This window comes from Vespa velutina, chromosome 20, assembly GCF_912470025.1.
Source record: "Vespa velutina chromosome 20, iVesVel2.1, whole genome shotgun sequence".
Classification (NCBI taxonomy): domain Eukaryota; kingdom Metazoa; phylum Arthropoda; class Insecta; order Hymenoptera; family Vespidae; genus Vespa; species Vespa velutina.
In genome coordinates this window covers 3,552,428-3,579,537 of record NC_062207.1, presented here as the reverse complement: position 1 = coordinate 3,579,537, position 27,110 = coordinate 3,552,428, and the positions used below count along the sequence as shown (strand labels likewise).

General features: G+C 34.1%; 3 protein-coding genes across 16 annotated transcripts in view; 1 reads left to right on the top strand and 2 right to left on the bottom strand.

Moving 5' to 3' along the window:
- Positions 1–708: 708 nt before the first annotated feature.
- LOC124956160 (putative sodium-coupled neutral amino acid transporter 7) lies at positions 709–3,128 on the top strand. The gene is made up of 4 exons (XM_047511614.1): positions 709–1,124; positions 1,211–1,571; positions 1,650–1,893; positions 2,045–3,128. Exons 1-4 carry the CDS (start codon positions 1,022–1,024, stop codon positions 2,702–2,704), a joined length of 1,368 nt encoding a protein of 455 aa, XP_047367570.1. The 5' UTR covers positions 709–1,021; the 3' UTR covers positions 2,705–3,128.
- On the bottom strand, positions 2,997–9,829 carry LOC124956153 (E3 ubiquitin-protein ligase RNF123). Of its 5 annotated transcripts, XM_047511596.1 has the most exons (11): positions 9,260–9,829; positions 7,750–7,850; positions 7,310–7,632; positions 6,193–7,164; positions 5,995–6,131; positions 5,790–5,911; positions 4,478–5,661; positions 4,067–4,395; positions 3,790–3,955; positions 3,572–3,724; positions 2,997–3,481 (listed from the first exon to the last, which is right to left on the bottom strand). In XM_047511596.1, exons 2-11 carry the CDS (start codon positions 7,845–7,847, stop codon positions 3,156–3,158), a joined length of 3,810 nt encoding a protein of 1,269 aa, XP_047367552.1. In that variant the 5' UTR covers positions 7,848–7,850; positions 9,260–9,829; the 3' UTR covers positions 2,997–3,155. The 5 variants fall into 5 exon arrangements, with proteins under 5 accessions (XP_047367552.1, XP_047367551.1, XP_047367553.1 ...); XM_047511595.1 differs by having other exon boundaries at positions 7,750–9,829; XM_047511597.1 differs by having other exon boundaries at positions 3,790–3,901; positions 7,750–9,829.
- A 520-nt stretch (positions 9,830–10,349) lies between these two features.
- Positions 10,350–27,110, bottom strand: part of LOC124956152 (SLIT-ROBO Rho GTPase-activating protein 1-like) — a 24,478-nt gene continuing 7,717 nt past the window's right edge. For 4 of the 10 annotated variants that reach the window (XM_047511586.1, XM_047511587.1, XM_047511585.1 and 1 more), the window contains 14 exons: positions 26,844–26,955; positions 19,349–19,532; positions 19,059–19,224; positions 18,728–18,952; positions 17,640–17,768; positions 17,228–17,449; positions 16,866–17,141; positions 16,138–16,733; positions 15,837–16,058; positions 15,632–15,702; positions 15,376–15,556; positions 15,016–15,301; positions 11,660–12,799; positions 10,350–11,537 (listed from right to left, as the gene is read on the bottom strand). In XM_047511586.1, coding sequence (XP_047367542.1) covers positions 11,672–12,799; positions 15,016–15,301; positions 15,376–15,556; positions 15,632–15,702; positions 15,837–16,058; positions 16,138–16,733; positions 16,866–17,141; positions 17,228–17,449; positions 17,640–17,768; positions 18,728–18,952; positions 19,059–19,224; positions 19,349–19,532; positions 26,844–26,955 — 3,798 coding nt within the window. In that variant the 3' untranslated portion in view covers positions 10,350–11,537; positions 11,660–11,671. Of the gene's footprint in view, positions 11,538–11,659; positions 12,800–15,015; positions 15,302–15,375; positions 15,557–15,631; positions 15,703–15,836; positions 16,059–16,137; positions 16,734–16,865; positions 17,142–17,227; positions 17,450–17,639; positions 17,769–18,727; positions 18,953–19,058; positions 19,225–19,348; positions 19,533–22,907; positions 23,168–26,843 lie in introns of those variants that run through there. The other 6 variants (XM_047511589.1, XM_047511584.1, XM_047511590.1 and 3 more) reach the window with 4 other exon arrangements.

Sequence of the window (27,110 nt, the reverse complement as noted above, 5' to 3'; positions counted from 1 at the left end):
AACGCGATTAATGCGCTTTGATTGTTCGAAATTCGGAAGCACGAATTCAGATGTGCATAATAATCCGTTATGCCTGAGCCGAGGAAGTCGAACGGTAAAGCTCTCTGTAAGTGGGGTCCCTGTAGCTAAGGCTATATACCTCCTGTTAGCTAAGTCGCCCTAGATATCCCAAGCGGCGGAAGGCATAAAGGATCGGTATCGCGGAACGCGGATTTTAGAGTAAATTAGAATCACCGTCAGTCCGTGGGTCTCCACGTGCAGCAACTTCCACGTAGTGAGACCTGGGTCGATAGTACTTGCGATTGTACTTTTGAAATCCAATGATAAATCAACGCAACGCAACGCAAGTACTGTCGAGCGAATGGCTGCATATTTCAATGCATTTTATAAATCCCTTCTACCTAATTCTGCTTAAACATTATATTACTAACACTTTACCATTGCAAAAGGTACTTCTACAATAATACTTCTACTTAAATTCATTATGTCGCAGTGGCGACAACAAAGTCCCAAAGAGATACGACATATTAGCGTTTAAATATTATATAAAATGATTTTATTGATTAATTGTACTCTTCTCAGTTCGCCATTAATGTTTTTCTCGAAAGAATTTGAAATTGAATTTATTATACGCACTTAACGCACATATTATACAATTGTTATCGGCAATCGGCAAAACTCTATCTATATTACCGACATGATACTAAATAACTTTTATAAATGTATTAGCGAATAAAGTAATGGCGAATGAATGTTAGGTTCAAAAAGAGAATGCATTATTTCAAGTTAGCGATAAGTGCGTTATAAATATTGCTTTTGGAATACATTGCACCTTATTTCTTTTTATATCAAGTTCGATTAATGTTTTCTGGTATTTTGACCTCTGCCCTTTGTGTCGGGCTGAGCTCATAGATAAACCTCCTCTTTCTTTTTTGTTTGTCAGACAATCGTTAATGATACGAATGATGCGAATTAATTGGTAGTTTGAGTTATTAAGTCCTCTTGAAAACGTGCGCCGAACATGAATTGTTTGACCGGTGAAACCGATCGTTTAATTAATAATGATGTCTTTTTGTCAACTGCTCCTAGTCCTTCGGAGATACGTACTCGTGAAACTAGAACTGGTTAGTTGTGGTTCTTTCTTCTGTCATTTCAACAAAAATCATACTCTAGAAGAATACAATATTAATATGTACGTTTTCGTTTATAGGATCTAGCATTTTGGGTACAATATTTTTGATCGTAAATGCCACTCTGGGAGCAGGACTCTTAAATTTTCCACAGGCCTTCGATAAAGCTGGTGGCATCGTCACTTCCATAACCATTCAATTAGGATTTCTAATATTTATTACGGCTGCTCTCATCGTCTTAGCAAATTGTAGCGATATTACAAACTCCACGACCATACAGAATACGTTGGCAACTTTGTGCGGACCAAGTGCACTTTTTCTCTGTGCACTGTGCGTTGCTGTATATAGTTTTGGATGTTGTCTGACATTTTTAATCATCATCGGCGATCAATTGGATAGAGTTTTAGCCACGTATTATGGAATGGATTATTGTCACACTTGGTAAATATATAATTCAATTGTCTATTAAAATGATGTTTTACGCAACAAGTAGAATTTATAACACGGCCCTTGTTTCAGGTATTTGTCTAGACAATTTGTCACTGCTGCAATTAGTTTCCTCTTCATATTTCCATTGTGTTTTTTTAAGCGATTGGATGCGTTAAGTTGTGCCAGTTCTGTCGGCTGTATAACCATTCTATACATGGTCTGTTTGATAAGTTACAAAAATTTTACAAGGACCACTGCTACGATTGTGAAAATATGGCCTGACAATGCATACGAAGCATTACATATAGTTCCCATCATATGTTTTGCATATCAGGTTTGTTACATCACAGTTTTAACCTCAAGAGGATGTATCGATCCTCATTATTATTATTATTATTATTATTATTATTTAATATCAGAATAATAAAAGAAAATAAGAATATGTTTCATTTTTTTGTTTTTTTTTTTTTTTTTTCCCCCAATAGAGCCACATGACTGCGATACCAATGTATGCCTGTATGAAAGAACGACAGCTTGGAAAATTCACGATAACTGCTGCAATTAGTATGATCATTTGTTTTACCGTTTATACGATAGTTGGCATTCTTGGATATGCAACATTTGGAACGGGCAAGGTACCTAGCGACATACTTCAAGGATATTCGGATAAAAGTATAATAGTTACTCTAGCCGTCATTTCTATCGCCATAAAAAACTTCACGGTATATCCAATCGTTTTATATTGTGGTCGGGATGCTATTCTATCTCTGTTTGGCACGTTCGTCGATGAGAACGTTAAAATGAAAAACTTCATTACGTTCGTTTGGTTTATAGCGTCATTAGTTATAGCCATATTGGTGCCAGACATATCTCCGGTTATTAACTTATTGGGCGCATTATCGGCTACGTTTATTTTCATATTGCCAGGAATATGCCTTCTTCAAAGTACTCTCATCAAAGATCCTGAATTGTATTTGAATAAGGATCGTTTGCTTATTCTCTTAGCAATTACGATTACTGCGATAGGTGCTTTTGTCTGCGGTATAGTATCCATTCAAGCACTTAAAGATTTAAAGAAACCATTGGCCGAACAACCATTGGTAACAGGTTTCAGGATACGACTTGGAGAAAATTTATGCTCTTAATTATTTTTAAATGTAAAACTAATTTTACCAAATCCTATTGAAAATATTAAGACGTCAGAGAAAGACTGATGATGTAGATATTTGTTTATTTTTATATTGTGTACCACATGCCAAATAATTGTAAGAAATGGTGGGTTTTTTTTTGTTTTTGGTTTTTTTTTTTTTTTTTTTTTTTTTTTTTTTTTTTTTCTTTTTATTTTATTTTATTATCAAGAGACTCACCTCTTTTCTATGTAGCAACATCTTAATTCTGCATCTGTGTTATTGCGCATGTATTGCAATGAAAGATGTATCGGATAAATAAACTCCTATTTTATTATAATATTTTATAACATTTACCTTTTACATATTAGCTTTTGTTAGAATTTAATTTCAATTGTACTTGTATAATTTCAAATTTTTTTAATATACTTCTTGCAACAGAGTGTACATGATTTTAATGACGTTTCCGTCAATGGATCAAGGATTCTTTGGTACTTGTCGATTCCGTAGAAAAGTCGTGTAAAGTATTACCGTAAAGATCGATAACTTTACTTATCGTCGCTTTGCAAAAAAAGCATTCCCTTGTGTTGAGAAGGTGACGATCGATGCAAAAGCGACAAGTTTCATGATTACATGGTTTAAACTTTGCGCTTATTGGAAAGGCATAGCAAATGGTACAAATATTTTCATCGTCCATTAATACTTTTGAATCTGGTAAGATATCACGACAGTAATCCAAATAATTTATCATTGCTCTGACTTGACTGATCTCTTCGTCCGTTACATAATCTTCATCTATAATTAGAAAAGAACAATTAGATAAAAAATCATTGGAAAATCATTTGAAAATCATTTGAAAATCATTCGGGACCAATAAATACTTACAATTTAAAAATGAAAATTGCTTTATTCTTTTTCTTTTGTCCTTTGGAATTTTTATATTACTTTCCCCTAATACGAAGTACAAAGAACTGATTTGAAAACTCGGTTCTATTAATAACGTGCGCGTAACCTTAGGGACTTCGGCCGATGGTCTTGCTGGATAATAATTGTGAAATAAATAATCTAGAATTTATTGGATTACATTGTTCTCTCATGCTTACGCGTAAATCCTGCCATGTCTTCTTTAAGTAATGCCAACAATATTCCGATAACTGCCGTCAATATTGGAAAATGATCTATCAATTCTAAATCTGGAATTTCCAATAGTACAACCTGTTGAAAGCAACTGGTTTGAGAGCTCATCCTGTTTAATATTTGACATAGTAACTAAAATAATAATTGAAAGATTATTTTAAGTTGTCTTTCATTATACATTGTCTCTTTATTAACGAGAAAACCATCGTCGAAGAAATTAATGTAAAATGATATAACACCTACTTGACACAATCTCGATAATAAATTTTCTCTAGATGACTGACGAAGATCAATGAATATGTCCGGTGCCACTGTGCAAAACATTTCTAAAACTCTTAATAATGCAACGCTCAAGTCGAAGCAAGTAGCACAGATTTTGAGTTGTCTGGACTCAATGAATACCCTTTCGGGTCTTGACGAAATATTATGAATCTCTTGTATCATACCGATAAATTCTGAGAAAGCCCAATTTAACTGATTCAACAAAGAATTTAAAAATTGTACAGTATTTTGTGATTTCCCTAATAATCCATCTCTTACATGTAATTGATATATTAGAGAAGGATAAGGTTCTGAAATATTAATAACAGATGAGGAAAGAATAAAATAGAGATCGTGATTGAAGAATGAATGAAGAATAAAAAAAGGACGCACTTAACGGCTGATGGAATAAATTATAGATCATGATTACTAATAAGTAAGAATCAAGAAAGGACGCACTTAGCAACTGATGCATAGGTTCTTGTTGCAATAATTTCGGTCCGACTTTCCTACATAAATGCGGACTTCTTTCATAACGAAATGCAAATCCATGACCTTGCCAGAATCTCATGAGTATCCAGTTCGACTGTGCCCATGTTTTAGCTTCAAAGGGTTTCAATAGATTTCCGACTACCTTCAATCTATTCTCTAGGGATACATTTTCTAACGCCTCGAGTGTAATGGGATTCGACATGAATCCAGCAAATGTTATCATTAATATCTCTTTCGAATTTGTATTAACGATACGTGGATCAAGATAATGGGAGCAAAGGAACTCAGCAATATCCAATAACATCTTTTGATAATCTGGTATCGTCTCGATCGGCATAGTGGGATGAATGTGATTACGTATACTAACGCATAAATCGGAAAGCGTTTCGAGATAAAAATCAGGTACAAAACTGAACATGTTCCCTTCTCCGCTCGCTTTTTGTAACGTTAACGTTAGCATTTCTAAAAACCAAGCCAGCTCTCCTAGCTTTTCCTCTGAAAATACTGCGGCACGAATCCAAGCCATTTGTCTTGCCTGTTCGGACAATTTTTTAGTGAACACCTTTATCGAACGTAATAATTCCTCCTGAATTAAATGAGACGTCTCGTCCTCGTAATTGATAATATAATCCAATCTTTTTTTAGCCTCGGAAAGAGCTGCTTCGAACTCAGATATGTTCTCCTTAAGAACAGCAAGTTTTGCCACTTGTTTTCTCGCTGCCGCGTGATAAAACAATATAATCCCATCTAATAATTCTAACAGAGACACGGCGGCGTCTAATGGACCTAAACGCAGTGGCGTTCTGTCCTCTCTGCTAAAATATCCCATTCTTTCCACTAACATGGTACTCCCTTGAGCTGATGCATTAACATTAATCATGTGAGCGAATGCAGGTATGACGACTGGTAAATCCGACAGTCTTGCGAGGAATGGTTGATCTTGCGATTGTTCCATAGAAAGGATCACTTCGTGATTTGGGCCCAAAATATCAACCAATTCTGTTCTGAAGGTCTTGTTCAAGTGAGATAACACTCCTCCCAATCTGTCAATACCGGAGTAATTGATTGATCCATCGTAGAATAATCTATAGAAACACACATTGACATTTTAGTGTTTCTACAGATAAATTAAGTAATTTTCTACAGTTAGGCAAAATTAAATATTAAAATTAAAATAGGGGGAGAAAGGAAAAAGAAATTTGTGTCAGCTTACTTGCACGGTACGAAAACGGGGCTGACCCCAATTTCATCGTTCCATAAATATTTGAATACGGACAAAAGCCGATGGAAGCAACAGAGACTAAGAACCAAAGGAGTTTGGAGATGCGGCGTTGTCTAGGGGAATACTGTGACTGAATATTCGGAATTAAATGTAACCCGTAGATATAGAATTAGCGTAACAAACGCCTTATACTTACACGAGTCGTTGTTAGATTTTCATGAACGAAACGTTTAAATTTTCTTAGAAAAATAGTCCTCGATGTAGGTCTATTGGGAGTACCATCGGAATTATCAAGCAGAGTCATTAATAACCAAAGTTGTATATTTTCTAATTCTGTAATAAAATAAAATGAAAATAATGGTGATTGAAGAAGAAATCATTTAGACATACATACCCTCTACTGAGTCTTTAATACTTTCGCACGCTTCTATATATGCATCTTTCCTTATAGCTATAGACGGATCTATCGGATTGGTTTCCCACCAAGGTTGCTGAACAACATTTGCTAGACCAACATCGTCCATTGGTTTAATGTGAATAAAATTGGCAAATCTCACACGATCGAAAAGCAGGTACTTTAGAAAGTGTTGCCGAGTCGTGGTATGTAGACAAAATTGTATCAATAGTATTAAACTATTATACTGATTCGAATATTCAAGGAAAAAGGAAACGTGCCTGAACGTCGAATAGAGATAGATGAGCGTACTGTCTAAACAAGACCTCATCTCTCGTTCCTCTAAGAAAGTCCATAGAAGATCTAAGCAAGTCATTAATCTTACTTTACTTTCACGAAATTTCAACGAGTCCCTTGCTCCGTATTTTTGTATTCCAGAAATTTCGTGTAAAAAAGGAATGAACACACCTTCGACGATATACGGAATGGTAAGCAAAGGACCGATATGCATTAAGATGCTTTGTGCAATGCACATGAGAAATGCATGTACTGTCATTGATCTATCAGTCAACGAAACGTTTGTTTGTTTTATACTAACTACGTAATCTATGACATGGGTAAACCATTGAAATAAAAATGTAGCTTGTATAACTTGCGATTCTGGCAGAGCTTGAATAGCTTGGTAACCTTCTAAGGGATATCTTAAAGGAGTGCCTCCAAAAAAAGCCGTGACATTTTCGGTAAATGTCAGGCTTACAGTTGGAAAGTAAGCAATACCAGGACCCATGGATATATTATCAAATGCTGTCCCAAGATGTCTTCCATTTCTATAAAAATCTATCGTTCCATCATCCATATTTAACGTACATCCTATAATATCCCCTGTAAGCCATGACTCTCCGTATTTAGTTGGTATCACGTTCCATTTTCTAACACGGTGACCGTCATAGGCATAAGAGTTAACGGTGTCACCTATTAAAAAATTACAAAGATTATTCCTTGGAATAATTCATTTGGGATTAATCGTTTTCCTTAAAAAAAAAAAAAAAAAAAAAAGAAGAAAAGAAAAAAATCTTAATCCAATTTGCCGTACGCTATATTAATCTATTATACGTACCAACTCCACTCTCCATATCGTATTTACATCGCGAAGTTCCCCAGCCTACTTGCATTACACCTTTAGAACCAAGCTGAAGCTCGTACATCCATTTTCCTTTGTAAAGTGCTGTATTAGCCTTCATTGTACAAAAATTCCCTTGAGCTATAATACTCGATCTATCTGGCGAAACAATGAACAGGCCAGTATGCGTGTTAACATCAAACTTGACAGTTTTAGGCCCTATACGACCCTCCCTATCGTCTGTCAATTTTTCTGCACAAGCATACTTAGCCAGTGTCTCGTTAATGAAAATCTTAACCACATCTAAACTTTCTGAAGTACTGCAAAAAAAAAAAAGAAACAAAGAAACATTATAAATATATAACTTGGTTAAATTAAAAGGTAGAATTAAAGATATCAATAGAATTATTTCGATATAACCAATGTTATCAGGTTACCTCAAAAACTTTACGTTGGACGTTTTGTATTTAGTTTTTGACATTATTATGGCATCATTAATTCCAAAAATATTTTGTATGACTTCCTCTGCCTCCATATTCTAGACAATTTTAGCATTTAATGACAAATATATGACGAATAATGATTTTTCTAAGAATAGAAGATATCTTTTTAGATACGAGAACAAAATGATTTTCGGCCAAAGTTAAACCAGACAATAAAGATACACATCGCGCCGACACAATTTCTCTTGACAATTTTTTCGTGGTATACGTCAAAGTAAATATCTATTTAAATCAATTGATTCGTTTACAAAATAATCGTGCCATTATTACTCTCTTCTTGTGACATTGCCGATAGTTATTACTGAAACTTTCTTCTCAATTTCGATATATTAAGAGGGCTGTCCTTTCTCTCTCTCTCTCTCTCTCTCTCTCTCTCTCTCTCTCTCTCTTCTCATATAAATGTAATATTTTTTATTACAGATACCAGACAAGAAATAAGCGAATAAAAGCACAATGTTCGATAAACTGTAAAAGAATTAAAAAAATCGACGGTTAATATACATGCGCATGAGCACATTTCTGTCATTCTTTATACAAAGCGGCATGCCGATCAGCTGATATGTCAGCTGACTTATCGACGGAGCGCGCTTGTAAATGCGCGCGAATTTTCAATCTTATTCTTTGACAGATGGCAACACATTACGAATATTACGAGTCATCATTTATACCATTCTTCCTCATCCTTTTCCTTCTCTGAAACTTATCGGATAATTAACGTAACAAATACCTTCGAAGGACAAAACATTCATTTCATTTCTCAAAATAAGGATTTTAAGGAATAAACGAGCTTAATGGATGTTTTACTCGATCGAATGTTACAGAGCCTATAAGTTTCCTTTATTCATGTTATATTAGTGATATCATTAGCCTTATAACAGAGAATCATCGAGATATTAGGCATTTATACTTTCTTAAAATCACCGATATAAAGATGTAACTTTTTTTTTCTTTTTCTTTTCTTTTTTTTCTTTTTTTTCTTTTCTTTTGTTAAAAATTACATATTCAATTACAATTAATCGAGAGAAAGAGAAAGAGATCACAAAGAGGAACACAGAGAACGGAGGAAGGGGAATTAAAATTACTTATTATACTTCAGTGTCCCCATTGGGTAAAGAGATTAAAAGTATAGTCAATACGAGGACGCTATAAAACCGGACAATTATTGTACACAACTCTGAATAATTCACAAAGGGATAAGGGAGAGGAGATTGTGTATTCACAAACTTTGGCATTATCTTATTGCGGTGGGTATAATAATAATAATTGCAATTTTTCCTTCGTTATCTCAATATCATACAGATCGTTAGATCATAATAATAATAATGATAATGATAATACTAATACTAATATTATTATTATTATTATTATTATTATTAATAATAATGATAATGTTGATGAATGAGATAATAAAATAAACGAGTTATACAAGTTATTTGATCGTTACCTTTTATAATTTATTCTCGGTGAGGAGATTAGGATGTAATGAAATCCACCGTTGTGTAGTTCGATTCTTCAAGAGAATATTAAGATGATTATGTGAAGAAAACTGTATAACCGAGATATATATATATATATATACACACACACTTACATACGGGTTGCCTCAATAAAACGCCCTGTTTAGTTTTCGCATCAGAATATTTCACTGAGCACACTGTGTATATATATATATATATACGTATATATGTATATATGTATGTCGTTACATTGATATCGATTTAGTTAAGTGTACGAATGTGTTATGTACGTATGTATGTATGTATAATGTGTAGATGCTATTTTATTCGCGAATAATACATTTTTCCCAATAATATGTGTACGACAGCTGAAAAATGCGACGTGATTATGATGAAAAGGCGTTAACACAACACATTATTAGTCCCTTATGTATGTTGTGTATGTATGTATGTGTATGTATGCGTGTGTCCTTTCTTATATTTTCCTTTATAATTCTCTCTCTATCTCTCTCTCAATGTTGGAAATTCGATATAAATATTTCAGATGCTGAGATACGCGTTTGTCTCTCTCTCTCTCATTGTTAAATACGTTATTATTGTACACTTATTATTATTATTATTATTATTATTATTATTATACTTATTGATATTTTTTTCTTTTCTTTTCTTTCTTTCTTGCTTGCTTCCTTCTTGAATATATCGAACATTGCTGCGGCATTAGTACCTACAATTAAGGCGTACGCAATATATATATGTTAAATATATATGTTTGTGTGTGTGTGTGCGCGTATATATATATATATATAAATATACAGGGTGTGACAATGAGAAACATCCAGGTTTTGTTATGAAAAACAAAAGAAATCAGGGCGTTCCATTTCATACACTCTGTATATATATATATATAATACATATATATATGCACACTCGTACACATGTATACGCGTACGTAACTACACACTCATACATACACGTATACTTTTACATATATGATATATGTTATAACTAATAGATACTGGCACGTATAAGATCACCGTATCGATATCACTCCAGTATCATTTATCTCACTCACTTTTCCTCTTACTCTTATTCTCTCTCTCTCTCTCTCTCTCTCTCTCTCTCTCTCTCTCTCTCTCTCTCTCTCTCTCTCTCTCTCTCTCTCTCTCTTTCTCTACTAATTATGCATATATTGTGAACAAGAAGCTCGCAACGTTAAATATAGCTTCTTCGGATAAAACTCATATATTCGTTTGCGCATTAAAGGAACATCGAACGTGTTTATAATAATCACAAATATGATCATTAAATCGTTAAGAGGAGGTTCTTGGATATGCTGATATTTCGCGATTTAAAAATAAATTACATACATAATATAATCATAGATTATTCTCATGTCGACTAAGTAATCTTTTTTTTTTATCTTCTTCTTCTTCTTCTTCTGCTTCTGCTTCTGCTTCTGCTTCTTCTTCTTCTTCTTCATCTTCTACATGAAATTATTTATATTCGATGCATCGTCCTATTTATCTCCTTTTCTTTTTCATTCGCGGTTTCTTCTCTTCTTCTCTCTTTTCTTTCGTTTGATGACTAGAAACGTCTCCCTTCGCTGGTTCATTTTATTTTATTTTATTTTATTTTATTTTACTTTATTTTATTTTACTTTACTTTATTTTATTTTTTTATTGTATTGTATTGTATTTGTATTTTATTTTATTTCTCGTTCATTTGGTAAAAAAATTATATGCGAAAATGGAAAAGATTCAGTAGAAAAAATAAACTCACGCCCATAGGACGGTAGCGGCCCGTTCTACCTAAGCAAAAAGCTTTCAATGCGAGAATTTTTCTTCCCCCATTTCCGTTTCCTCTTTCTTTCCTTCAAAAGATCCTTTAAATGTAAATGATAAAACAATGTAAGATAGATCAATGTATTATAGATCTCGTATGCCTTGAGATAAAACGGACCATGCTATCGGCCACAGACGATTTTTCTTCTTTTCTTTTTTTCTTCGTCGTGTTCTCGTTTTTTTCCTTCTTCTTCTTCTTCTTTTCGTTTCTTTATTTTTTTTTGTTTTCTTTTTTTTCTTTTTTGTTCTTTTTTTTTTCTTTTCTCTAGAGAAACTCACGGAGTAACACATAAGTCCTTGCGAAGTGTAATGGGCGGAGTGACTGGTCGATGTGGGAGAAGATAATGATGATAATGATGATGATAAGGATGATGATGATGATGATGATGATGATGATGATGATGATCGTAGATCGGATTTATATCTAAATCGAACAAGTTAATCGATATTATTATTTTTTTTATTATATATATTATTATATTATATTATTATTGTTGTTGTTATTATTATTATTATTATTATTATTATTATTATTATTATTATTACTTGCGTATATCTTCAATTAGCTTGTTCGGCACTCTGAGCCTGCTTTTCGATCTTCCTCGCGAGTTCTGGACTCATGTGAGGATGTGGGAAAGGTAAAACTGGTTTTCGAAGAATTGTTGGCTTGACCTTGACCTGAGGCTTGAACGAGGACACTTGGCTACCACCTGTCAAATGCATATCCGCGAATTTAGCGACGATTTTTGGCGTTGATCTAGGTGGTAACGGTGAACGAAGCGCCAGAGAATCTGATATTTGATTGGTACTGGCCGATCTTACGATCTCTTCCGTTCCTTCTATATCGGTAGATTCCAGATGATCCGCTGTTTCAAGACGTTTCAATTTCGAACCTTCTGGATTAGTCTTGGTATTCTTTTTCAACGTACACTGATTCTGTTTAGCAAAACGTTCGGCAGCGGTGCTCATGTCCGGTGATTCAGGACCACCTGTTGGTGAGGTTGCTGCTTCGGTGGTTCTATTAGGTAAAACAACACTAGTCTCGTCGTCGGAACTACTTAGGCTACTAGACGAAGCAGACTTTTTACTAGCGTCCTGCGCCGACAATGGTAAATCCATAACGAGATCAGGTGTTTGTTTTTGTCGCATTTCTCGAAATTCCTGCGAGCTACGATAAGATTTGGAAGAAGTTGTAGTTGCGTTGCCGCCTGGTGGTATTGGGGGATTTAATTGGGTTTGAGAGGTCGCTCTTCTTTGCCAGAGCTCTCGATTAGCTGAAAAAGTTGTTTGTTCGTGTTGTATATCCTCCTCGGTGGATTGTCCACCACCACCACCACCACCACCACCAGGAAAGTTACAACCATTGCTCGAGGAATTCTGAGAATTACATTGATTATGACCGTCCGAACCTGTTGTCACTGTCACCGTTACCGTAGACTCCCCTACGCTTTGCGATTTCCAATGATGTTGTTTTCTACCAGCTCCTCGACTTTTCATCCCGCTTTCGTTACCTTGCCCACCACCACCTCCAATTCCTCCCCCTATTCCTCCAGCTTCTTCGTTTTCTTCCATCCGTTCTTGTCCAATCATTGACAAATCAATTGAGTTCGATACCAAAAGATTTTCTGAAATGTTCTCATTTTCAGGAGTCGATACTTTGGTAAACTTCCCGGACGTTGTGGATTCCTGAAAATAATTTTAATCGAATTAATTCAATGTTCTTTTTTACTCTCTTCCTCTTCTCTTTCTCTCCTTAAAATTTATCTTTATCTTCCTTTCTTTTCCTAACAGCGATTAATCCCCATCGACTTCACATAATAATTCAATATTATTCGCCAGTTAAATTGTTGTGTAAAATATTGACAAGATAGCGAACGATGTTTAACGAAGCAGAAGAAAAGGGGATGCAATAATGATTAGCTTCGATGTTCGATAACGTTTAATTTTCAATGGATAATTTCATTTGTCATAATTTAAATAGTCGATATGGTGTTTAACGAAATTGAAGGAATGATCTACATGCACGTGTAAAGAAAGGAAATCCAGAGAAAGCGTATATGCTGCTATGAATGATGAATATGATGAATGAATGTAGTGCAATGATATATATGTATTCTTTTTTTTTTTTTTTTTTTTTTTTTTTTTTTTTTTTTTTTTTTTTTTTTTTTTTTTTTTTTTTTTTTTTTTTTTTTTTTTTTAAAGCAGGATCAAAAAACTGCTCGTAAAACTGTTGGCTAAATGAGAGAGATGCTAAAACGACACAAAACTACAAGCATCTATTCTAAGCGCATCGAATATGAGAATAGATACCTAGGGCTCTCCCTATCTTTCACCATGATGGATGTTGGTGGTGGTAGGATGTTAGCTGAAAGGGAGAGACACTTGCTTGTTTTTTTTTTGTTGTTGTTGTTTTTACTCACCTAATTGTAAAGAATATCCCATTGGAAAAGTAGATCCTCTCAGTCGAAGCGCAATTGAATCATCAAACTCCTTCAAAACCAAACGAATAAACAGAAAGAAGAAACACAAAACTACTAAACCACACAACAAAACACACTCTTTTCGTCAGCAGTTTTATCGAACAGTTCATATGTATATATACAGATATATATACATAATATATATATGTGCATACATACATACATACATACATATATATATATATATACATATATGTATACATAATATCTGTTTTGCATTTTTCTCTCACACACTCTATGTATTTGCACACGATTTACTTTGTCGTCAACGATTAAAAGGCTGACGTTAAACGTATATCTGGAAAAACAGGAACCAACCCAACTATTAAATACATTCCAAATGTTGTCCAACGGGAATAACAAAAGAGACAAATAAAAATGACATAATAACGTTGCACGATGCACTTTTGTATGCACGATGCACGTTCTCTCTCTCTCTCTCTCTCTCTCTCTCTCTCTCTCTCTCTCCCTCTCCCTCTCTCTCTCCCTCTCTCTCTCTCTCTCTATGTATGTATGTAGTGTATGTATACGATGCACAAAAAACAAAGGGCACAGGCGGCACAAAAGAGACAGAGACGAAGGCACATGCAGCAACGAACAGTGTATATATTTCTATTTTATATATTTACAAAATATATATATATATATACATACATATATATATATATGTATGTATGTATGCATGTATGCATGTATGTATCGTACAAATGATGTATAGATCATATCTATCCATTATATATTTCTGATAAATTAAATCTTATATCTATCGATAATAACTTTATCAAGTTTTTTTCTGCCTTTCCCACTGCTTTTCAATGATTTTCCTTTCGAAATCAACAACAATCAACAATCTTCTAATCTCAATCGATGTGAGAGTGAGTGAAGAAAAACTTTGGTCTCTTTCGTCTCGATCTTCTCGATAAGAAACGAAGCAATGCGTGTTTTCATGGATGCTGTGCATAGGCTGCGATAGGCTCGTGTTTTACGAATCATACGACGTATGTGCATTCAAGAAATAACAGAATCGCAGAAATATCATCGACGAAAAATGCACTCGAAGGAGAGAAAGAGAAAAAGAATTCAAGGAAAACAAAAACAAAAAAAAGGAAAAAAAAAATAAGAAAAAGAAAAAGAAATATATATATATATATATATATATATATATATATATATATAAAATAGAAAAAAAAGAAATACACAAAAAAATATTAGAATAAATATTTCTAGCACGATAGCCATGCACTTGTGCCTAGAGCTTACGATCCATTTGTGTCTTTTACGTGTATGCGTTTTGTGCAAAACACGTACGCACGTACACGTGATAAAAAGAGACATATACAGTTACGACAAAAGCAGAGAAACCGATAACGAACAAGGAAACTAATTAGAGCTATTGCGTAGCTAAACGGTTGTTTCTAATACCTCTCGACTGATGATAGGTTGAGCCGAAGAAATGCAGGGCACATGTGTAACAACAGTTGCCGGTACGATACCACTGCTAGTACTATTATTTTCTCCTGACATCGTGTTCGTTGTAATAGATATATCTGATACAGGAGTCGAAGACCATGCGTTCGACGTACCAGTTGAACTCATCATCAATGGTGAATTGTTGTTAGGTAGAACACTGTCTGCTGAACTGGAAGCTCTTCGTCTCATGGATTCTTCACTGGATGATTTCAATAATTCTTTCTCTCGTTCTTCATCTCTGTCAAACGAACGAAATATTAATTTTGTAATCCTATTGTTTCAGATAAATAATTAAAAAGGCAAAAGCCTTACTTTATTTTCAACATGATATATTTATCAGGTATTAATCCTTCTCTGCCAGCCAATGAGCCTCGCCACCAGTCGTTGCTAACTTGCGTAAATAAAGTTAAAGTATCACCCTTTTTAAAGCTGAGTTCTCTCTCCGATCTAGCGTTGAAATCGAACTGTGCTGTTGCTTCCAAATTTTCTGATTCTGTATTTGAATGTTTTCTTATCAAATTTGCATTGTGATCCTTATATATGATCTTTACATTAATTTAATACCGACCATCCTCCGATGGATAAACTTCAGAATCCATGTCCTCTTGAACCTGATCTGTTGGCGAATCACCGACGTCTCTGGTATAATAAAAATGGGGGAAAAAAAAAGAAAAAAAAAGAAAAAAAAAAAAAAAAAAAAAAAAGAAAACTATAAAGCAACATTTCGTCCAATATATAATATATGAAATTTACATGATATACATAATACTAACACGTCGTCTGGTTCTCTGCTGATATATTTCTCATATTGCGTACCACCTATATCTTCCGGAAATATTTCCTCGCAGAAGGTAATAATATTCTTGATCAGTTCGTTCACCTGATTTTGATACTGAACTTGATCCTTGTCCTCTGGGACAGGTACTAAAGTTGGACCAAAGCAAATGGCCAAGTTGTAAGGATCCATCATATTTTCATCTGAGAATTCTGAAAGACTGGAGAACACAAAATGTTCGTAAATCTCATTCATGCGATTGTAACAAAACTGAGACATTTTAATTTTCTCATACTTACTGATTGAGGAAAGCAAAAAGATAACGCATTACTATCACCACTGGTCTTGGAAGACTCGCTATTAATTCCTTCATCTTGTTAACAAATTCTTGCTTCGATTCTAATTGTGCCAATTCCATAAGATGCTCGAAATAAATGATAGGAAACAATGGTTCTCTCAATTCCCTCAAATAAAGCTTCAAGACACCAGCGACGCTATTAATATCGGAAGCATCTGTTACATCTGCCAAAGGATCTTCACCTCTTTCGAACCATTCCCTGAAGTTATTGATTTCCACCTGTGAACCAGATACCCGAAATATCCCTTGATGATGTAAACCGTAAAGGTTGATAACCCTTATACAACTCTTCATGATCAAAGGTATTTCTTGATTCGTGCTTTCTAAATATTCCTCTAAAGAACCACCGAATAATTTTGGTTGGCCGTTCATCTGTAAACGTCCGATTCGTTTTCTACGTGCTTGTTTTTGCTTGGTAGTAGAAATGGATGGATTTGGACTGGCCGTAGAACCATCCAATAGACTTTGACGTATATATTCCTGCTTTGCATCCAATCTGGCTATTCTTGAAGTTCCAAGAAGGTACTCTCTGAATTTCTGCAAGTACACGTTGCACACACAACATGCAAATCAAATATGATCACAAACGATTCTTCTTTTTCTAACGAGACTTTGTTATCTTATATAAGCCCGGATAAAAAGATTTGAAAGTAATATACTCAAACTTACGGTAAGATAAAATTCTTCTGTCTCTTGTCTATCAGCTCTCAATTTGATCTGTAAAGTTTCCGGTGGTCTAGACGTTGGTACAGCATTTTCACCGAAATATCTCGAGCAGTCGTAATCTTTGGCGGTTAACATTTCAAGAAGACTCGCCTCCGCCGTTTCTAAAGTCTTCCATACTTCCTCCGACTCTGTTCTAAGAGACGTAACCCTCTGTTGCAATTGAGTTAATCGCTGTTCCATTTCCAAGTGTAGCACCTTTTGTAATTCAGGCTCGGGAGTCTATGTAATAAATTGAGAATAAAACGTGAAAATTTTCGACGGGAGTGGGAGGAAATAATAGAGACATAATAAAAGAATTTTTATACCTCGTCTCCACGTTGCCCTTGAAATTCAAACTTTTTAGGAATCATAAAAGCAGCATGATGAGATTCCAAGAACCTTTGCTTGTCCGCTCTCGAATCCAATGCACCCACGCATGCGGCCAATTGCTCTGCACCAGTTTGTAACGAACGCTGCCTACCCTCTTCCGCACTACAATGCATTAACAATGCTCTAGCGATGCAATTGTGGAAGCCAAAATCCATACACTGTACAAAAGATTTTGCAATTTTAGTATCAAGGATTTCAATCAATCAACGCACTATACATATATATATATATATATATATATATATATATATATTTTTTATCTTTATAAAAAATGTAAATTATATATTTATGGCATATTTATGTAATAAGCAAATTTTTTTTTAATAATTCATCATTCATTAAACTTACATCTATGAGATCTGAAAGATCATCAACGAAATACTTGGTAATTGTCGTGTTGGAAGCTTCCAAGCATAATATATATTCGTTTCTTGCTTTCAAAGCTTTCAGTTTGGCTTCTTGATATTTGTTCTTTCTCTGAAACATCAAACCGATGTTAGAAATCTTAAATTTAAAAAGCTTGTAAATGTATTAAGATGTGATAACAATTTGTATAGACTGAATAATTTCTATTTCTCTCTCTCTCTCTCTCTCTCTCTCTCTCCCCCCTTTCTTTCTTCTTTTTTGATTAGACTATCGTTTCTACAACGATAGAATTACATATGGTATAGACATAGATGAATAGAAGGGAGATAGAGAAAAGGTGGGGAGAGCCAGCACACATGCTGTTAATCCTTGTTTTTCTTCTCTCTTCCTTTCTCTATCCTGCTCTTTCCAAACCGTTAGAACCATCTGTCTTATCGCTATAGTCACATTAAGAAAGAAAAAGAGGGAGAATTCTCTCATTTATTTTTCTAACCAGCAGCTTGCTTGGCTGTTGCAAGAAAACGGTAGACACAAGTCGCTCGTTTTAAATCTTCGAGCATCTGCTAACACAAATCAACAAAGAAAGAAAGGGCGCGCGCGCGCGCGCGAGAGAGAGAGAGAAACGTGAGACTGCTCTTCAACCTCTACATTTTTAATCTCTTTCTTTCATGATCTCTATACCATAACAAATTCATGATTTATAATTCAGTGAGGAGAGAAAGATCTTAAAGACAAAGAACTTTTCTGATGGATCCTCATAAAGATTAAAAACTTATAACAATAAACAATACATTTTGAATCATTACATTGAATAATACATTTTATTCATGATCCATATGTCATAACAAATTCACGAATTATAATTTAATAATGAGGGAAAGAAAATCTCGAAGGTAAAAAAGTTTTTCGATGGATCCCCATAAAGATTAAAAACTCATGACAATGGAAGTATATTTTCATCGATAACAAGATTCCTAGAAGTGGAATTTGGTTTTCAAGTACACTCGAATCATTTTCAAGCTCGTTGAAAATGTAGACTAAGTAGAGTGGGGTCTGAAACTTGTAGTTACCTTGTTCACCTCTTTCTCGATGAGCTTGTACTTTTTGCTTCTAGCTAATTTTTCTGGTGGTGCATTAGCAACCTCTAGCTTACTACGCTGTTGCTCAGCTACACGTAATTTAGTTTCGGCTTGTCTTGACTCTGCTTGATAAGCCTGATAAGTCTTCATCGTTGTATGTAATTCGTGAAGAACTCTGAGTATTTCTTCGTGTGTTTCGTAGCCAATCTCACGACACTTAAATATTTATATAACGTGTATATATAAATGAGTATATTATGAATGACTCAATTAATTGGTTAAATAAATAAATAAATAAATAAATAAATAAATAAATGCTTACTCGTTTGTATATCCTTTGAACATCTTCCATTACTTGATTAAGCCTACCGACAAGATGTGTACTATAGACTTCTGAAAGGGCAGCATGATCTCTACTTAAAGATTTCGTCTCATTTACAAGCTGTTGCCAGCAAGCATAGCTAGAGAAGAGGGGCCACTGTTCACGTCTAAAAAGAAAAGCAAGCACCAGAAAAGTATGAAGACACATTGTGAAGTCTATGTTAAAATAAGTAAAAATGTTTTCATCCTCTTCAGGGGACAAATATTGATCTACTTATTAGCTCAGCTTACTTTTGCTTTTGCTCCTTGTGTCTTAATTGTATACTCCTAGCCATTTTGTCAAGAGACTTGCTGTAATCCAACTCCAACTCTGCCCTTCTGCGAAAGAAATCTTGCAGTTCGGCTACAAGGGCAACTTGTGCCTCCATCCTTACGTCGAGACATCTCAACTGTTCGTTCAGTTGCAGCCTTATATCTGCAAGAAAGAAAAACGAAAGAAGATATGAGGTAGGGGAAAAAGTATATAGTAGTACGTTAATCGTTTCGGTCTACCGCAGGTTGCGGTGTGTGTCTGTGTCTGTGTTGAATGTGTTTCGAATATCGACTTATTTATATTTTTAAAAATTCTCTCTTCTCTTTTTTACTTGGTTATTTTTTTTTTTTTTTTTTTTTTTTTTCTTTTACAACGATTACTTCGACTCTATAACAATGTTTTATATAATTCAAAATAATTGATAAGAAAATCCAAAATTTGTATAAAACTTTTAGATAGACCTGAAAATTCATTTCCATCGAAACAAAGAATTCGACATATTTACAATTTCTCTTTAAATCCAGACGGTTTAGAAAACGTAGAGAGAAACATTGTTCGAGTTTTATCGGCGACACGTCGCCTGGGACAATGACGCTTGCTTGGCTGAGAGAAGGGAGGACTGACGAGAATGAACGAAGGACAGGAAAGAGAGAAAAGTCGAAGAGAGGCGGGACAGAATAATAATGGCCATGAACGAAGAGGAACAAATGTCCTTTCCAAGATGGCTACACACCTCCTACCACCCCGAGATTCATTATTCTTTTTCTCCCCTTTACCCTTCGTTTCTCTTCCTTTATATTCTAATCCTAGAAATATCTAAGTCTAGAAATACCAACTCCATTCTTTCCTTTTCCTACATTTTCACAAACGATTAAAACATCTCTCCGTCTCTCCTTTTCTTTTCAAAACAAACGACAGATATAAATGATTTATCTTGCTTATCAAATCATTGCAGCAAATACATGTAGTAATTTTGCAGTATTTTAATATTTAATATGTAAAAAAGAAAAAAAAAGAAAAAAAAAGAAAAAAAAACTAAATTTATACTCGATTGAAAAATGATAAACAACACACTATACGTGCGTGTGTCTATGTGTTTGTAGTGTGTTGTTTATACACCCATATACGCATGATAATTTAATAAAATAGAATTTAAGTCTAAAATCCAATTTAAATTAATTATTACGATTACATTACACAATAATATTATAATATTATAAATGTATGTATATATAAATAAATAGATAAATAAATAAATGACAGAATGTGTGTTTGTGTGTGTAATATATTGCAAGTTGCATCCATATAAAACTCTCATCATTTCAAATCAAATAACATAAGCGGATGACTAACCAACCCGATAGGGGTACCGTGTCGCGTTACACACACACATATACAATTCATTTACCCTTATTTCGTGTGTCTCCCCGGCACCTATCCGGTCGTCGCCTACGAATACTGTCTATACTGTCGTGTTTTTGGCCTGGCGAGGGAGGACAGAGGTCAAAGATCTCGCCACAGTCTGTGCCCCTTCGAATGAATCACGCCCGGAAATATAAGCCGATCGATGTGCGGCTACTCTCTCTCTACTTACATTGGAAGAAGAAAAAAGAAAAAAAAAAAAAAAAAAAAAAAAAAAAAACACCGCCCCTTTGCGTTTTTATGCTCATCTTTCTCGATTATTTTCTAAGGGCGGAAGAATACTACTAACATATCTGTTAGCATAGATCCAAACGAATATCGTAGATCTCAAATGGTTTTCAGTTTTTAATTATCTTTTAATTTTATTTTTATTAATCATTTGTATATATATGTACACACAGACCGGGCTAAAAGTTCTTGGATGAGCCATAAGTTGTTAGCTGAATTTAAAAATCAATTGCTCTTTTTACAAATACATGTATATACGCGCATACATAAATTTACATATGTATGTAAGAAGAAGAAAAAGAGTTCGTTCTTTCGAACGAAAACGATAATTAGTAACACGTGAAAAGAATCATTACGAGCCTAAACGCACACGCATACACAATATACATTCCTTCTTTCAAACATACTCTATTTATAATTATATTTTATGTCTTAAAAGATCTGTATATATTTCATTCATACATAGAGAAAGAGAGAAGGAGGAAGAGAGAAAAAAAAGGAGATCCTGGTCCACGTAAATGAATAATATCCTTTTTTTACATACGCCTAGTCGATATCATTTCATCTTTTTTTCTTCTACAACTTCATTGTATATATATAATTTTTCTTTTTTCTTTTAAATTTTTCAATATCTTCTTCTTTATATATACAATTGAAAATAATTTTGTTATAAAACGAGTGAAACGAAATAAACAGAGAGAGAGAGAGAGAGAGGGAGACGAAAAGATTCTAATTCCGCAATCATTTATACGATAAAAATCGATGTTGTTACAGTTTTGTCAAATTTTCAGAGAAAAAGAAAAATCTTTAGGAAAGATCGATTGCATAGATTTCTACGTGTCGTTAACCGAGGAGGATAAATTTAAACAACACATTATCATTGATTCTTCGAAACCCTCTATCGTAGATGATTATTCATGGCTGAGGAAGTCTCGCTTTGTTATACAGGAGAGAGAAAGAGAGAAAGAGAGGGAGGAGTGTGAGGAGAAATGGAGGGAGGGAGGGAGGGAGGGAAGTTTCCAGTTTCACGGAGCACAGCATCCGATGATGCACGTTGATCCGAAAGGAGGCCGCGGCTAGGCTCTAGCTTTGAACGATTTTCTCGTGGCAACGAACGTTAAATCTTTTATCGAAGCAAGAAGAAAAGAAAGAAAAAAGAAAAGAAAATGATGAGAGCGAAAGAGAAAAAAAAGCGGTTCATGGTGATGTGATGATGATGGTCATTAATGTGCTTTCAACCCATCACCTACCACTACCTCTCCCTCCATCCCCTCATCCCCGATTGTTCTGTTCTCCTTTTATACTCAATTAACCCATCTTGCATCCTTTTCTTACTTTCATTATTTTCCCACCATATCCTCTTAAGACTTTTACTTTCTAATCATTAACCCTCCCTCTTCCTAAAATAATCAGTTTCTTCTTTTATCATCCGAATGTTTGGAGATTAATGAGATTGAAATTTATTAACAGGCTAAATCTTGTAATTTTTTTTTGGATATATCCATTTAGACAAATCGATCAATAAGCTGGTCTATATGCATGCATCTATACATACACAACAATAAAGGAGGGACGAGGAACCAAAAGTTTTTAGGTGACATTAAAAAATTAATTATTCCTTTACGAGACTTTTTAGTCTCGTAATTAGGCTCATAATTTAATAAGCCAGGCTCGTAATTTTACAATCTGAAAACAATATCAGCCTAGAAAGCTTCAATGAAGGAAAATAATGGATTTTTAAAAAATCACTTAGAAACTTTTCACTTATCCTGTATCATTCTAAATAATCTAACACGATCGTAATTCGTCAAATCGAATCATCAGATTTCTAAATAATAGAAAAATATAAAGATAGGAAAAAAAAAATTGCAGGTAAATATGATTTACCTTTCGTCCAGACTTCCCATTCCTGTCGTCCACTGAGTTTGAACATTTTCTAAGCCTTCTTTTATTATAACTAACATTGGCACACTCCACGAATTTATCTTTCTCTTATTTTAATTATAGTTCGCCAATATGCACAGACTTTGCCTAATCTCTAGACATATCTTTTCTTTTTTCAATTACATTATCTCACATATGTGTGTTTACCAATAATAATCAATAGGAATATTGGCAAACTCATCTTATGAACTCATATCAATGAAGATATCAATTTTTATCAGTGTTTGTAAATAAAAAAAGAAAAAAAAATCATTATTTATCAAACACGTTAAAAAAACATTCGACGATAATAAATAAAGTTATATATGTGTGTATATATATATATATATATATATATATATATATAATCCTCTTTGTATATGAGAAACTTTGATCTCTCTGTGTGTCACACACTAATCGTATCGTCTTTTCAAAGTAAGCCTGATCGCGTTTACGGGACACTCGGTATTATGTAAACGTTAGCGATTAACTATACTGCAGGCATACGACCGCAGATATACATAGTAGCTTTACCGGAAAAGGAAGTCATACTTGTATTATGTATATACAATATGTACATACATACATCAAAAGCTATAAAACTATATTAATAAATTGGCAAAAAAATAATCTCTTTTCCTTTTTTTTTTCTTTTCGAATAGTCAACGCTTAATATATAATTCACCTAATTAGATCTAAATCACTATTTCTGCAAGTAAATACACGATGGTGACTCACTTTGTGTACGTATGTATGTGTATATACGCGACGCATGCTTGTCGTGTCGTGTCGTGTGCGTGTGCAAGAATGGAAAAGTCAATGCAGAGTCAATGAGCGAACGATATAGAATCTATATAATCAACGTGAGATAAGAATTAATTAGAACGATCGGCGAAAGAAAAAAAAAAAAAAAGAAAGAAAAAAAAAATAAGTACGTGTAAGATGCAAAAAACGACAAAGGAGAAATTATAAAATTAACTGTTTCGAACCAATTATAAAGGATAATGTTAGATTAGAATCGATTAGAAAAATTTTTAAAAGAAACAAAAAAAGAACAGTATAAATAAATTAAACTAAACGACGCACACAACAACACTGTTTCGAACTGATTATATAGTTAACGTTTAGAACAATGATTAGATTAGAATCGATTAGAACAATTGTTTAAGAGAAAACAAAGGGGGGAAAAGGCGGTATGAATATAGATCCAAATTTAAAAGAACACAACAAACACACTGTTTCTAATGAGTTTACGTAACGCATTTAGAGGAGAAATAAGTTAGAGCTGGATTTTGTTAGAAATGTTAAAAACTGATAAAATAATGATAATAAATAAAATAAAAAAAAAAAAGAAACATGAAAAGGAAAGAAATAGTAAATTTCGCGATTGAGAGAAACACGTTCGATAACAACAAGAGGGGGCTCTGGTTCTCGACAAACTGACGAAGAGAGCACTACGAGTTGTGCGTCGCTGCGTTTGCTCTTCGTTGCGTTGCGTTGCTTTGACCATCGTTAAATTAACCACAATTACTGGCGCGTCGTACGCTAGCTAGCCGCGCCACCGCCACCACCACCACCACCATCGCCATCGCCATCGCCATCGCCATCACCATCACCATCACCATCACCATCACCATCACCATCATCATCACCATCATCAACACACACCGCCTCTGCTTATACGAAAGACCGATAGCGATTTCATCGACGTCCGTCCCTATCTGAGAGAGCTTCTAACTTGTAAGATATTACATGTATTCCTTTTTTCTCTTATGTTATACAGGCTCGTTAATTAATTAGTTTTCTACGTGTTAATCAACAATAATCCTTCTTCTAACGATAACTATAGGAACGTGTAAAAATAATCTAATGAGAGCTTTTCTAATACTCAAAGTTATGCATTTCTCTTTCTTTTCCAGATATATAACAAATTTCTCTCTTTTATTATGATAAAGAAGAAGAATGATGGCAGTTTCAAATATATCAGATGTTATTCAAAATCAATTTATCCTTTTCCACAGATCTTTATATTTCAGAGGAATAAGGATTTTCTATTTTGTGAATGTTAAGCGTACCTTGACGGCAGTCAATTGATATGCGACACACCGTTTCTCTATCGACTTCCTTCCTGCGCGAATCGAAGGGAAGCGCGACGAGTAGATATTACGTCGACTCATTTTTCGTTATCTCTCGAATAACTAACTGTGTCATGATCTCGAGTATTCGTTCGTTTAACGTCCAAGTCATCCGATGGATCACTTACATTTTCTTTTTTCTTTTTTCTTCTCTTGCAGATAATGATAATCATGTCAGACCAAGAATGAGACAGAGATCTTCATATACCGTTTATTATTATTATTATTATTATTATTATTATTATTATTGTCGCTATTATTATTGTGGTCTCTGATCTTTTCTTAAGCTGAGACCTATCGATCATGTATTTTTCTACCAATTGGATTCTAATATTACCCTAATTTTTCTACGAATTCAGCTTGAATTTTAATTATAATTGTTTTACTGATTGTCATTTCTCTCTAAGAATATCTCCTTATGCACAGTATTAAATACGTAAAGAGTTGCCGAGAAAAAGAGATACCATTTTCAGGGTTAAACGCGTTAGATCAGATTTCTAAGTGGCTCGAGTCTCCCAAGTGAGATTTCTTTCATTAAATTCCTTGGTCTTCTTAAAAATCCTTAAAATATCAAAGAGATGTAAAAGATTATACAAACGAATGTTCACAATCTCGGTACTATTATATACACATCAATTATGTACATGGATTTTCAAATCCACAGGGTGGACCAAAAAAAGTTCCTAGATGGATCGAAAGTTGTCAAGTAATTTTCAAAATCGATTACTCTTTTTCACCTAGCTTTAGGAACTTTACTAACCCATTATGGGAAAAAAGAAAAGAAAAGAAAAATAGATTATTTAATGAACATTTAAATGGCAATAAATTCTATCTCATCTACCAATTGGACCGATAAGAATGAATTTAGATTGGGTCGATCGTTGATTCTTCAACATTGTTACGTCAGAGAGACGTGACATTCGTGAAAACTATTAATAGTACACATACATAGTATATACCACGTGTGTATATATACATATATACGTGGTGCTTTTGCCAGAGTAGTCTTTTTAGTAGTCTTAGATTTAATCGTAGAAACGAAAAGAGTGATAGTAATAACGCGAGTACATTCGTACACAAGTCGATCTTTCGATTCTTCCTCTCTCTCTCTCTCCCTCCCTCTCTCGACCTCGACACGAGAGGCTAACGCCTATCATTTCGCGTTATTAACCTCACCCACGCAAAAAGACCTCGGGACAAAATTGAAAGACTTCCTGTGCGTTTGAATTGCACATTCGCGTACATTGTGTATGAGCTAAGCAGGTTTCTGTCGGTCGGTAAAACGGAGCAGCCGGATAGAAGAGAGAGAAAAAGAAGAGAAGAGAACGGAACAAAATTATTTCTTTCATAATTTCGTTGGCAAACTTTATAATTTGTACGTGAAAAATGTGTACTCTTTGATATAAATAAACTCTCTTATACAGGACGGTGTGCAAAAATTCTTAGGTGTGGCCAAAAGTCTTTAAGTGACTTCAAGAATTAATTACTTTTTTTTCAAGACTTTTCAGATTCTTAATTGGCCTTGTTATTGTACAAGAAGCTAGGCTTGTAATTTTACAATCTGAAAAAAGAAATAGTTTAAAAAGTATAAAAAAAAAAAAAGAAGCAATTGATCTTTTTAAAATCATCTAACAACTTTTGTACGCCGCCCTGTCATTTTCTTTCTCAAGATTTCGGATATCAAAGGAAAGATCTAAAAGAGATTTCAAGATTAAAAAGAAACTTAACATTAAATGCAAATATATAAATATATACATATACATACATATATATATTTTTTTTTCCTTCACATAGTATATATATAATATACCTGGGAAAACATCCTTGGTGTCTGGACTGTAAGGATGAATCCATCCGTTTCTTTGTTGTATGATGCACTGGAACATGTTGGTTGATGGTATATTGAAGAGAAAGAGAGGGAGATATAGATATTAGAGTGAGATAGAGAGCGATAAACGTTTTAGGTTCCTTTGCGTTTGTTGAATTATCGTTAGGAATACTTGCACTTCACCACCATTAGATCTTCTTGATC

Bases quoted from the DNA above. Each gene is read 5' to 3' on its own strand.
- LOC124956160 (XM_047511614.1), top strand. From the start codon at position 1,022: ATGAATTGTTTGACCGGTGAAACCGATCGTTTAATTAATAATGATGTC. The intron at 1,125-1,210 runs GTTAGTTGTGGT...TTTCGTTTATAG, and splicing joins TACTCGTGAAACTAGAACTG to GATCTAGCATTTTGGGTACA. The intron at 1,572-1,649 runs GTAAATATATAA...CCCTTGTTTCAG, and splicing joins ATGGATTATTGTCACACTTG to GTATTTGTCTAGACAATTTG.
- LOC124956153 (XM_047511595.1), bottom strand. From the start codon at position 7,847: ATGGAGGCAGAGGAAGTCATACAAAATATTTTTGGAATTAATGATGCC. The intron at 7,633-7,749 runs GTAACCTGATAA...TTTTTTTTGCAG, and splicing joins TCCAACGTAAAGTTTTTGAG to TACTTCAGAAAGTTTAGATG. The intron at 3,956-4,066 runs GTAGGTGTTATA...TTATTATTTTAG, and splicing joins TATTATCGAGATTGTGTCAA to TTACTATGTCAAATATTAAA.